The 12,944-nt window shown below is 36.4% G+C and overlaps 2 protein-coding genes across 3 annotated transcripts; one reads left to right on the plus strand and one right to left on the minus strand.

The window, feature by feature from the left end:
* The first annotated feature begins 1,872 nt into the window (after positions 1-1,872).
* LOC123864955 (BTB/POZ domain-containing protein 8-like) lies at positions 1,873-3,205 on the plus strand. Its single transcript, XM_045905767.1, has 2 exons — positions 1,873-2,067; positions 2,153-3,205. The coding sequence occupies exons 1-2, from the start codon at positions 2,044-2,046 to the stop codon at positions 3,128-3,130; spliced, it is 1,002 nt and encodes a 333-aa protein (XP_045761723.1). The 5' UTR covers positions 1,873-2,043; the 3' UTR covers positions 3,131-3,205.
* Positions 3,206-3,287: 82 nt separating this feature from the next.
* LOC123864965 (casein kinase II subunit beta) lies at positions 3,288-12,573 on the minus strand. 2 transcript variants are annotated; one of them, XM_045905786.1, is made up of 8 exons: positions 12,418-12,573; positions 12,093-12,168; positions 11,896-11,998; positions 10,844-10,943; positions 10,080-10,171; positions 9,332-9,521; positions 8,841-8,938; positions 3,288-4,512 (listed from the first exon to the last, which is right to left on the minus strand). In XM_045905786.1, the coding sequence occupies exons 2-8, from the start codon at positions 12,162-12,164 to the stop codon at positions 4,481-4,483; spliced, it is 687 nt and encodes a 228-aa protein (XP_045761742.1). In that variant the 5' UTR covers positions 12,165-12,168; positions 12,418-12,573; the 3' UTR covers positions 3,288-4,480. The 2 variants fall into 2 exon arrangements, with proteins under 2 accessions (XP_045761742.1, XP_045761741.1); XM_045905785.1 differs by having other exon boundaries at positions 3,288-4,515.
* Positions 12,574-12,944: the final 371 nt, after the last annotated feature.

Genomic DNA, 12,944 nt, shown 5'->3' on the forward strand with positions numbered 1-12,944 from the left:
TATTGAAATTACCCACCTAAAACCATATTTTGATTCTTATAAATATTATAAATGCGAAAGTGTGTCTGTCTGTCTGTCTGCTACGTTTTCATGGCTCAACCGCTGAACCGATTTTAATGAAATTTGGTACAGAGTTTGAAGCTGACATCCCGGGGACTGACTTATGCTACTTTTTATTCCAGAAAATCAAAAAGTTCCAACGAGATTCGTAAGGGTCTATTCATTTAACCGATTTATATGACATTGGGTACAGAAGTAGATTACGCCCCGTAAATTGACTTTGGCAACTTTTTATCCCGGATAGATCCTTGGATTAGTTTAGCATGAGTTCCTACGGGATTTCAAAAAAACTAAATCCACGTGGACGGAGTCGCAGGCATCATCTAGATAATAAAATAAATTAAAAATCAAATTAAATGCTGTTACTGGCAGCACCATGTGTCTAAAAAGATTGATTAGCAGCTGATAATTTAGCAAAACAACATTAACTACCCTCTGCTCTCTTTGCTCTTAATTTATGGTGAGTGTGGTGAGTGAGCCATGGAACGCGCCCTAAGTAAATCGTGCTAGAAGAAAACAACACATTGTTTTTATTTCGAATTGTCACTTAAACCTAAAATAATTACCCAATAAAAATATCGACATACAGGTGTACTAGACCGATAATCAAAATTAATATCGATTTAGTTCGATATATATCGAAATCGATACATCGTTATTTTTGTGAACCTGGCATCTCTAAAAATTATGTTGTCCGTGTGAGCTTTTCAACTGTCATTTGTCAAGCACGTCATGCGTCAAGCACATCTGTAACATGTCATGAATCATGATAATAAATGCACACGGGACTTCGTCTGTGTTGGTGTTAGCTGGCGGGCGTGCTCTGTCTTTTTGGAGTGTTTTTTTTTTGTTAAAACTGACTGGAAAGTGCTCTAAGGGGTTGCCGTGCGTATGTCGGCGAGCGCCGGCACAGCCGGGGTCCATACTTGTATAGTGTACACGCTGTACACGGTTCGTGACAGTTCGATAGATAAAAGCATTGATATCATCATTGATATAATATCAATGGATAAAAGCACAAGGATCAATGATTAAAAGCATGATACACAAATAGTCTAAAAAGTGTCCACAGCATAATACCGATTTTACAAGTATTTTATGTTGTTCATTTCTGTCAAAGTTTTATCAATAGCTACTACCGTTATAATGGTGCCGTCCCATACTTGCAGCAAACAACAAACAGCAAATTTAGTTTGGTTAAGGCTTCCAGCCTCGGAGAAAGACAAGTTCCGAGCTTGCGGCCAATCGGTTCGATCCACAAGCATTTGGCAAGCGTACGCAAAGTCGCTAACATCCGTTCACAGTCACACCCATGCCAGTTCTTGTTGTTTGTTACAAGCGTGCTAAAAAGTGTCCACAGCATAATACTGATTTTACAAGTATTTTAGTTTTGTTGTTCATTTCTGTCAAAGTTTTATCATTAGCTATCTATTACAGTTATAATGGTGCCGTCCCACACTTGCAGCAAACAACAAACAGCAAATTTAGTTAAGGCTTCCAGCCTCGGAGAAAGACAAGTTCCGAGCTTGCGACCAATCGGTTCGATCCACAAGCATTTGGCAAGCGTACGCAAAGTCGCTAACACCCATTCACAGTCACACCCATGCCAGTTCTTTTTCTTTGTTACAAGCATGGGGCGGCACCATAAGAATTTCTAAACACAACTTTGACCCACGACCCACGACTTTATCCACGTGTACTACCTACAGAATTTAGAAGAATCGTAGTTCGCCTATCTGTGATCATTGTCAATGCATGATCAATATCTGAGGCATATCCATATCAGTGAGCTTGATTATTTGATTTCAAAAAGGCTAGAACCCATAGCTATAAAATGAGTTTAAAAAAGCTTGATATGTGATTATTTCATTTTTCAAAATTAAAAATTCAAAACAAGCCAACTTCAGGGTCATATTTTCAGGGTCCTGTCTTCTGTTACTTCTTCTATAGTTTTTAAAATTAAGTCATTGATTTTATAATAAAATGGACAAGGAATTCATACTCCCGGTAAGTAATGTTTTCTTGTAATTTAGGTACTTCTACTTACATTAGATATGACTCATTTCCAACCAATATTATTTTTATATTGCAGGATAGTGGCGTAATATTTGGTCACCAACCCTGCCAAACTAAAGATGCAAAATGGTTGTGCTTGGAGAATGTTTACGAGCACTGTTATCGGCCGCACATGTACGACATCGGCGGAACTTACATCGAAGATCTTCCTCATTATTGGTTCTATTACAAAATTGAAATTGTAGGGAAACTGTTTCTTTTGCATATTTTTGTAAGCAGCCGTAGCGAAGGCACATTTAATGTTTCAATAAGCTGTAACAGTGAGATAGTATTCAAGAGGAAACAGCGTGTGGCTTATCTGACTTCTTCGCTCAAAACTCACAAATTTGAGAAGGCATCAGAGATGTCTCAAAACTATTTAATAACATACAGTTTCTCAGATCTCGATATAGAAATCATGAAAGGCATGAAGTTGTATATTCCTATCTCATTTGATAATTTTTCTAGCGGTAATGGCATAAGGGAAGCAGATAGAGATCATGACCTTCGAGCACTTTTGCACGATCCATTTGGTGCTGATTTTGTAATAGAATCAGCTGAGGGTGAAAAGTTTAAAGTTCACAAAACATTCCTGAGTGCACACAGTGAAGTATTTAAGGCAATGTTGAAGGAGAACACTGCAGAAAGTCAAAATAGTTACATGAAGATGGTAGATGTTAACAAGGACGATTTAAAATTCATCATAGAGTATATTTACACTGGTACTATTGAAGATTTAGAGGGTAGTAACTTCTTCAACCTGCTTATGTTGGCCGATCGGTACAACCTACAAGGACTGAGAGAGTTATCAGAGTGTGCGCTTGCTTCTCAAATCACCTTAGATAATGTCATTGAAACTTTAGCTGTTGCAGATCTATATAATGCAGAAAATTTAAAAATAGCAGCCCTTAAGTATATAAAATGTAATAATGTTGCCATCCACAATATTATGTTTGAAGAACTCAATAGTGCTGAGTTAATAAGAGAGATTTGTCAATTTCTTGTACCAAGCTAAGCGTAACCAGGGAATTGATAGTTTTGTATTTTGTACTTCTTTTAAGTTTTTGAAAAATATAATTTCTGTACTATTTTATTACCCTTTAATGGAGCTTTAACTGTATAAGGAACGTGAATTTGTTTATAGTCAAATTATGTTAATAAATGAAAAGATATTTTATAAAGAAAACATAAAAATAAACTTTATTGAAATTTAAACATGTTTAATTAGATTGGATTCCAAGGTGCCACCTCCATGAGAGAGCATCACAGCATAGTCTTACTAGTGCATAACCAAATTCACTTCAGAAATACTACTAATAAATCTTCATGCTGTAGGTAACATGATTAGTAGCTTTTTTTGACAACAGCCTAGAACCAGGGTTGGCATTGTAACAAAAAAGGTTTTGTTTTTTCTAAAAAAACCTGTTATTTCTCCAACCCTGCCTAGAATTAACGACAACTTCGAAGTCATGAAACTGCAACTAGAGTTACTTTTCAGTTTCAATACAGACCTATTCTATCTTATGAAACCGCACATGTCACAACTGGTTTTAGACTCGTTTGAAACTCATCACTGATTCAAGAAAGACTGTTTCATTCAGTGATTACGTGAAACTAGTTACATCAAAGGCACGCTTTTGAAAAATAAGTAAATGAAAGTTTCTTAACAGAATGCACAGGCAGAATGGCAGAATACCGTGTGGATCACGGTTTCAAAATTAGTATTATCGGCTATGGTTTTTCCTGAAAAGAGTTTTGTTTCTACCAGCTTAATAATAAGTAAATAAAAGTAGTGTTCTAATAATTAGCTAAGCTGATTCCTAGTTCAATGGAACTAGGAATCAGCTTAGAACGACAGTGGAAGGAATGTATCTACACTATACCTACCTACTGCTTGCGAAGTGAATTGACTACTAAACAATATTTAATTATATTCTTTGCTACTGAACCAATCTCGCATCGGTCGGTAGTTACCTATGTATAGACACCGCGCCTCACTTAGCACTAAGTAAATCCATACTAATTATAAATACGAAGGAGTGTCTGTTAACGTCACGGCCCATCCGAATAGAATAGTCTGAATTTTCCGTTCTGTTACTGTTAGTGCAAGTGTCGAACAATCCGGAAAGAAATCCGAGCAGTCGAACAGACTTGACTTATATTTCCGGATTCAATCAATATAAGTGAATCGAACTGATATTCCAGTTCGATTCAGTTGTGATACATTCGCTTGGAGCTGGCGCCTTGAAACATTGGAAGTAACTAATAAATAAATATTATGTACGAGAGTTAAGCTTGTTTGTCAACAGTCAAGCACCACAGTCCTTCACACCCTGTGCTGAGGCTTGCTTCAGTGGGCTTACGATCATTTTGGAATGTTACTTGTCGTCTTCGTCTCTGCTGCAAAAAAACATTGTTTAATATTAAAATGAAAATAAGATGCAATCTTTTTCAATTGGAAGTACTCCACAAGTTATAGGATCTTAAGAGCCGTTTCCACTGAAGCAAAGTGGATGTTCAGTTGATCAATCAATTTAAAAAAAAATGGCATTATGATTTTTACGTCATCTAAAGTCTCATTGGTCGATTGAAAACATCTCTCCGCTCCGCTTAGGTGGAACCGGACCTTAGGTTGGTTTTCTTTTCTGACGCTGATCGTCGGCGCTAGAGACTAGTGCGTAGCTACTTAATCTGCGTTCTTCAAGGGCGCTTCATAGAACGCATACCTTACATACTGACGAGTCAGCACCGACGATCGGCGTGAGAAGAAAATCGGACTTAAGCCTGAAACAAACAACGTCTGACTGAATCTGCATGGCAGGAAGTCATACTGAAACCGCGCGTACTCTTGTACGATGTGTAACAAGGAAGTAAGTATGTATATTGTATATAGAAGCACGCCATACTATGAGCGAGGCTTTTACACGGACTAGCCTGTACCTATAAATACATTCATACAGTTTTTGTTTAAGGGTACCTTCAGCCTTTTCACTGCAGCAGAGCGAAGTGAAGACGTGTATTTCGATCAATCGGAGTATAGAGAGATGAAGTGATAAAATAATCACATCATCTAACAATAAACATGTCTCCGCTTCGCTCTGCTTCTGTGCAAACGCACCCTTACAACTGTCACGTCATGTGTTGTGTCAGGGTTAACTCATTTCAAATTACCACTAATATTTTTTGCCCTTACTGGTTTTACTTTTTGATTGTTTTGCCTTTACGGAAGTGTTTTCTGAATGATACACAAATTATTTTTCACATTTACGTGTATGATGAACTGATTTCATGGAAATGATTCGTCATGGACAAGATTTATCTTCAAGGGATTACACCACAAGCAAAATGTGATTTTGTAATGTCTCCGTTCATATGGAGAATGACGTCCCAACTACCAATATATTTTTATTACATTACTTATAAGAAAAAGGTATTCTGGCCATTCTCTCATTAATATGAAATATATTCTTGTGATGCTATTTCTACAACCAATAAAATATCTATAACTGTAAAACGGCAAGTTTTAATATAAAAAAATTAAAAAAGTACACTACAGTAATCGAGATAAACATCATTAGCTACTACACAAATGTTTATATTTTCATTAATAATATTGTTATTATTATTTTGAAAGGCTGTTCAAACAGAGTGACGTGCCGTTATAATATTAACAATGCTTAGCGGAAGGAAAGACGAGTGGTTAACATGCAGGATAAGCAAGAAAAAGGCCAAAGTAGTCATAATGTTTATTTATATTTAACTGGTATACACCCATATAGTATCCATACATAACCAAAAGAAACCACCGAAAAAACGCGTCAATGTAAAACCGACCTAAGTTTTAGTTAGATATAAAAATAAAAACTTATATGACTCCTATTTAAGTCAACTTTCATAAATATAAGGATGTTTTTTAACTTTTTAAGGCTCTGTAAATATCGCAACTGCCGTATGTAATTAGTTTATGTTAAGAGGAGTTTATTTCATAGCGTCCTCATAACCAAACAAAAGTACTTAGTTTGATTACTATTTGAATATTAACCAATCCAACTCAAAAAACTTTGTAGGCAGGTTCTAGAAATGAAAATCTGTCTCTGTTTCCCAGATTTCTGTAAAAATGTGTAGCTTTAAAGTTACAAAGGTTCAAAAATCTAGGTACACACAAATCTTTAAGCCTTATCTTTGAAACTACACATTTTTACGGAAATCTGGCAAGCTATAGAGTACAGACACAGATATTTGTTTCTAGAATGTGTGTACAAAATTCCGTTGAGTTCGGTTGGTTAGTATTCAAACGAGAACCAAACTACATTTGTGTGGAGAACGCTGGGGAAACTTCTCTTAAATTTTAACAGACACATTATCAAGTTACTTGTAAATGTTACAACAAATTACCATTACTCAGTGTGTACACTATGGAATGGTATAGCAAATGAAAGTGAACTATAATATTATCTATTTGCATTAGCCATGAGTGGCGCTGTGACCTACATGTTAGCAATGGACAACGTAGCCAGAGAGCCCGCACATTTTCACATAAAAAATAGGAAATTTTGACTACTTCATAGTCGAAAGTTTGTAAACCATCCATCAAGTTTTACAGCTTGAGGGCACGATTCCACTGAAGGAGAGCGGAGCGGAGACGTGTTCAATGCACTAATAAGATTATATTATTACGTCATATAATAAATCTGATTGGTCGAAAACACTCGTCTCCACTCAGTTTCACTTTAGTGAAAAAACACTTACGCTCGTAGCAGAATTAATCTTCTGCAAATTAATGTATCGAAAAGGCTGCACGTTCTGCTAAGAAAACGTCACCCAATTGCAAGGAGTATTTTCTTTCTCATGCAATTGAGTTTCCCCAAGCGGAAAGTGTAGCGGTTGCGGTGGACGGATACAGCAGACCAATCAGATTCCACAGAAATGACGCAGGAAACTTATAACGTCGCCTCTTAATAATCTGGTTAGTATACTGAGTACATCTTCGCTCCGCTTAAATGGGCAAGCACTCTTATGAAAGACCTCAAAAGAGCCTACAGGTTCTCGGACCACAAGTTAATCTTGTAAATGTATGAATTTGTGACACTGGCTAGAAGGTTGTGGATGGTTTGTCTTTGAGTAAAAGTATTAAATGGTTGGTCAAATAACTCTCTAAATCAAACATTCGAATTTCGTATGTGCAAAATCTCCCACCACAGTAAAATGGTTCTTCAAGTTTTTAACTGATACAGATTCATCCGAGCTGTCATTCACAAGTGAAAATTTGGACTATTCAATGATGTTAAGGGACCATGATCCAAACTTCATAGCCGCTGATCCTACCTCCCTATGTTGGGGATAATACGCAGTGAAATTTTCAGCTTTTATAAAATAACGAAGGTCTGGCTCTCGCAGGCGTTCTCTCTAGTATTAAGGGCGAAGCGACCGGCCTGCCCGCGAAATTTTTTAATTTGGTTTTTCACAATTTGTAAACTAATACGACAACGTAGGCTTATGACATTCTGATTCCGACAGTGGCAGTATCATCCTCACAGCTTTATATAAAAATCTTTACTTGAAAAGGTCCAGTTTAAGAAATTAATTAAAGTATCAACTATTCTCACAAATTAGTCGATACTTTAATTAATTTTTTAAACTGGACCTTTTCAAGTACTTAAAGATTTTTATATAACCTGTGAGGATGATACTGCCACTGTCGGAATCAGAATGCCATAAGCCTACGTTGTCGTATTAGTTTACAAATTGCGAAAAACCAAATTAAATTTGAATTTCGCGGGCAAGCCGGTCTCATGCCCCTTAAGAGCGCTCGATCTATCTTTAACCACTTTAGTGACACATATCGTAATTTTTCCCCTCCTTTTCAAAATTGTTAAGTTAATAATGAAAAGTCCCCAATAGAAGACACATATTCAGCCAAACTCAAAAAAAGCGAAGTTAAAAGGGGGGCATGTGAAAAAACAATTTTTTATTTTCTTTCACGACTGATAGGTACTGACTGTTTCGTAATACAATCAATATATACTACTAGCGCACACCCGGCGTGTGCTACTATGCTAAAAAAGTAATAAAAACATTTTGGTTTTTTATTGGTCACATATTCTGGCATATGTTTAGGATTCTGGTAAAACAATTTAATGTTACGGCATCCCACCTCTAAATAAAGAAATGTACTTATCAGTCGTGTAACAGATAATTATAAGGCCAGGTATGTATGGGATACCAGGTTTCTAGACATAATCTTAACAAAAGAAAATAATGAATTAATCAGTCGTCTGTTGTATAATAAGGTCAAGTATGTATGGGATACACTCTGGCAGTCTTGGATTAATATCACCTTCCTAAATGAACTTATGAGTCGTGTACCAAATTATAGAGCCAGGTATATTATGGAGTATTCTGGCATGGTTTTAGCAAAAAAGAGAAAAGTTTAAGGATTCATCCTTCTCCCTAAGAAAAACAAAGTACCTATCAGACGTGTAATGGATAATAAGGTCAGGCATATATGGAAAATATTTGGGCAGTTTTAACAAAAAAAAAAAAAAAAGTTAGGGAGTATATCTCCTTCCTAATGTACCTATCAGTCGTGAGGGATAATAGGGCCAGGCATGTAAGTATGGGGCATATTCAGCTGTTTCGAGATTGGAATGGTCTCGTCCCGCAGTGAATCTGTATCGAGGCGCAAGGCTCAGGACAGGTGGCGCGGAACGGCGTCTAGCGTTTACCGTTGTTGTACGAGAGAGTCCGCAGCGGCGCTTTGAAGTTGGCCGCCGCCTGCTGTTGGATCTGGTACGCGAGCGGGTGGATCTTGAAGCCGTACAACCTGGGGAACAAAAATAATATTATTCTCTCTGCACCATATTCCTTATTGAAGACACACATAATCTTTTTCCATCTATCACATAGCGGTAGGGATTTGCTTGGGATACTAATGCGGTGGGCTCCCAGATTTTTCAACGCGATACCTATAATATTCACTGTTATAGAGTAACTCAGCTGATCTGTCACCCTATATCTAAAAAGCAGTTAGCTGCTACAATAGTTTAAAGGTGCCAAAAAACAGAAGTTTCGAAAAACTAATGTTTCTAAAAAAAGTTAGCTACATAGAACAAGCTGCTCGGCAAATTAAAATTAAAAACTGTTGATGAACATATTACACTGCCTGCTACATTCCAATATTGAAGTATAAATAAGCAACGCCTCGTAACTACTATACCTGGGCACAAACTGTGAGGCGGGGCGCTTGGCTCGGTACTCAGGATGCACCATGAACACCATGTGAGGAAAGCCAGTGCCAAAGAAAGCCCCATCAGTGTGGTGATGCCGAGAAGACTTGGGCGTGTACACGTCCATGCAGCGCGGGCAGTAAAGCTTCACCATGGCTTCACCGGGAACATCTGACAATCCTGAGGAAATTCATTCATTAAAAGTTTACTTCTAAGTAATGTAATGTAGCTATCATAAAGGTGGAAACTAACTATCGGACGAGTCCGTAAGCCACGCCTGATCGTGACAGCTAGGTGTGCGCAGTTGTTTGGGTTGACAACATCCAGCAGGACCAAAACCAGAAGGTTAGTTGGGCCAGGTCACTACTGAGCATGAGTCTGCTCTCAGAAGTAGGGTTTGGTCATAGTCCACCACACTCACCAAGAATAGAATAGAATAGAATATATTTTTATTCAAGTAAACTTTTACAAGTTCTTTTGAATCGTCAAAATAATTTACCACTGGTTTAGAATGCTGTTCCTACCATGAAGAAGCAGCAAGAAACTCGGCGGTTGCTCATTTCAAGTGTTCAATTTACAATAATATACAATACTATACAAACAATTGCCCCGCACATTGCTGTAGTGTGTCAAGTGTGGATTAGCAGACTTCACAGTTCACACACCTTTGAATACATTAGAACTCTCAAGCATGCAAGTTTCCTCATGATGTTATGAGATACTAGAGTAAAAGCATACCAATAGGCAGCATGGGTTGACATTCGCAGTAAACTCGTGGACAGTGCCCAAAGTCTCCAGCTTGAAATTTTTCTAACATCTGACCAATTCCTCTGAAACAATTATAACACCAAAATAATAATTGCTATACTTTTTCTTCCTACACTACATATTTAGGTAAAATTATTTTAATGTATTCCTAGAAAAAAAACATGTCATTAAATTTAGATTTTATTTTATTAATGGCTAACATAATTAATCAATCCACATTCCACACCTCTTTGTCACCAGAATTTTGTGTAGAACTTATAAATTTTGTTTTAAAAATAAATAATAGGTACTTAAATAAAATATTATTATGTTAAGTAAAATATTGGTTATTTCTATTTATTGAAGTATGTAGTTGTTGCAGATTTTAACCCAGATATTGGATATAATATACAGATATTAACTCAAGACTGTTTGCAAATGATGCAATTCATAAGACAATTATTTTGCATGTCCTTATAGCAATATGAGTAAATGAATAAAGGAAGTACAGGGAAGTAACTGCATTTTTAACTGAATTTAATTAAACATCACTTGCTTTAATAGTGAAGGAAAACATCGTGAGGAAACCTGCATGCCTGATAGTTCTCCATAAGGTTTGCAAAGGTGTGTCAAGTTTGCCAATCCGCACTTGAAGATCATGGTTCAAATCCTTCTAACTCTAAGAGAATACCCATGCTCAGTATTAGGCTGGTGATAGGTTGAGTTGAATAAATGAAATGAATGAAGAACCTTACCTATTTGTAAGAATGTACCGTGCATGTATCAATCCATAGAGGATTTCGGAAGCCTGCTCCACTAAGTCAGATTGGTTTGGATTATCATCAAGGTCATCATCTAAAAAGAATACCTATAGTTAAAGAATTTAATTCAAAAACCTTGGAAGCACAATGTGGCTAATTCTGTTGTACAATCTCTAAATTACTAAACTAAATTGACAGGTCTAAATCTAATGCTATTCTTTTCCTCAGAGAGCATTATGACAGGGATAGCTGTATATTTTGATTTAATTTTTTTTTTGTTGAGATTATAATATTATACAATAGAATTAGAGAATTAGTCACACTGAGAAATCTAACAACTCTTATTAGTTGACTGAGCAAAGTGACGTCTCAATGTCTACTTAGGAGTATTTACATTTGTTGATCTGCCAAGCTTCACAAACTCTGCATAAAAATTAGTTAAGTATCAAATAAAAATAATATGAATACACTTTTTAACTGTGCAAACAGTAACAGGGAAAGAGCTCCTGATTTCTTACTGCTTTTTGCCACAATTTAAGAATTGTTTCGATTGAAAAGACAGTTCATAATAATATGCAAAATCTCATTTCAGGGTGAACCACTAGTTAGTTAAGCATTAATTTCACATTTTTAGAGTTCCGTACCTAAAAACCTACACTTATAGGATCACTTCATTGTATGTCTGTCATATCTGTCAAGAAAACCTATAGGGTACTTCCTGTTGACCTAGAATCATGTTTGGCAGGTAGGAAGATCTTGTAATTACTTCACTATCTACCTCACTTGTAATAACTTATGTTTATGTACATACTGTAATTATAGATCCAACTGTGGTTTTAAGCTTCAAAAACCTTCTTGCTATTGTACCCTAAATTAAGTAAAAAAGTTCACTTAATTTCACTCTTCACTTTCACTGAGTATCACTATATGAAAAGATAAGATATGAGAGCTTTAAAACAGTAAAGTAAATCTTGTTGCACAGATTTCGCTGTGATTGACATAACCTAGTTTGGGTCATAATTATAAATAAAGTTGTACCTACTTACCAGGTTCTAAATCGAGTATCATATCCAAAGCCTGTCTATAGTGAGGCACTTGTTCATTGAGTCCAGTCAAGTTGAATTTATCATTTATATAATCTTCATCAACCTTAAAATGTTTAAAAGATAAATCAATATCACGGATCATCAACAATAAAACTCGAATTTTCAAGTTTCGTGGGCAGTGACCGCTGGAAACTCACCTCGCAAAAGAATTCGTTTCCTCGAAGACCACAGAACCATGAAATCCATGATACCTCCTCCGAGCTGCTCATTTTCCTTAAATTAAAACTTTAAGTAGTAAATAAAACGGCTACTTGTATAAATTATTAAACAAAAAATACAACGCTTTCGATCATCAATGCATCCAAATTGTTTGGCACATTCATCTATTTTCACGCAAAGATTACGATTTTTGATTAGATCATCGCACTATTGAAGTCACGGGTAATTATATTTACGAGTATTATAGTTAAAAATACGAACATTTGACGAAATATTAAACGATTTATTGAAAAGAAACCTCACCTTTTGGTGCCTTGATTAGCCACGCTTGACGGGACGAAATCTGCCTCGGGATGAGGGAGAATTTCAATTTGTTGTCCGACGTGTGAGTTTGCGTTGTCTATGGTCAACTCAACGAGTGCGAAAGTGTCAAACGTGAAGCAAATGTGCGTTCAATTAATTATTTTTTAGATGTTTTTTAGTAACTATAGTGCATCTATAGTGCGTTTCATCGAATAGTACCTATGGCGTTATGTTGGCTCCCCTGTCTATTGGGTGGTCATTGGCACCATATTGGTATGCGAAGACGCAGATTTTGTTTATTTTCATTTGATTTTTATTTCATTCATTCAGGAAAATTAAATGAAAATAAACAAAACCATCGAGACCTGGGCTGTTCTGGATTCATTGCAGCGATGCCAAGTCGACTGGCATTATATCCAAGTGTTGAGATGTTTGTATGACTCCGCCACCATGTCCGTCCAAGTCCAAGACCAACAAACCAATCCAATCCCTATACGAAGAGGTGTGAGGCAGGGAGATGTAATATC

Source organism: Maniola jurtina, chromosome 4 (genome assembly GCF_905333055.1).
Source record: "Maniola jurtina chromosome 4, ilManJurt1.1, whole genome shotgun sequence".
Lineage (NCBI taxonomy): Eukaryota > Metazoa > Arthropoda > Insecta > Lepidoptera > Nymphalidae > Maniola > Maniola jurtina.

Bases quoted from the DNA above. Each gene is read 5' to 3' on its own strand.
- LOC123864955 (XM_045905767.1), top strand. From the start codon at position 2,044: ATGGACAAGGAATTCATACTCCCG. The intron at 2,068-2,152 runs GTAAGTAATGTT...TTTATATTGCAG, and splicing joins ACAAGGAATTCATACTCCCG to GATAGTGGCGTAATATTTGG.
- LOC123864965 (XM_045905785.1), bottom strand. From the start codon at position 12,164: ATGAGCAGCTCGGAGGAGGTATCATGGATTTCATGGTTCTGTGGTCTT. The intron at 10,944-11,895 runs GTAAGTAGGTAC...TATTCTTTTTAG, and splicing joins GATACTCGATTTAGAACCTG to ATGATGACCTTGATGATAAT. The intron at 4,516-8,840 runs GTAAACGCTAGA...GTTTTTTTGCAG, and splicing joins GACTCTCTCGTACAACAACG to CAGAGACGAAGACGACAAGT.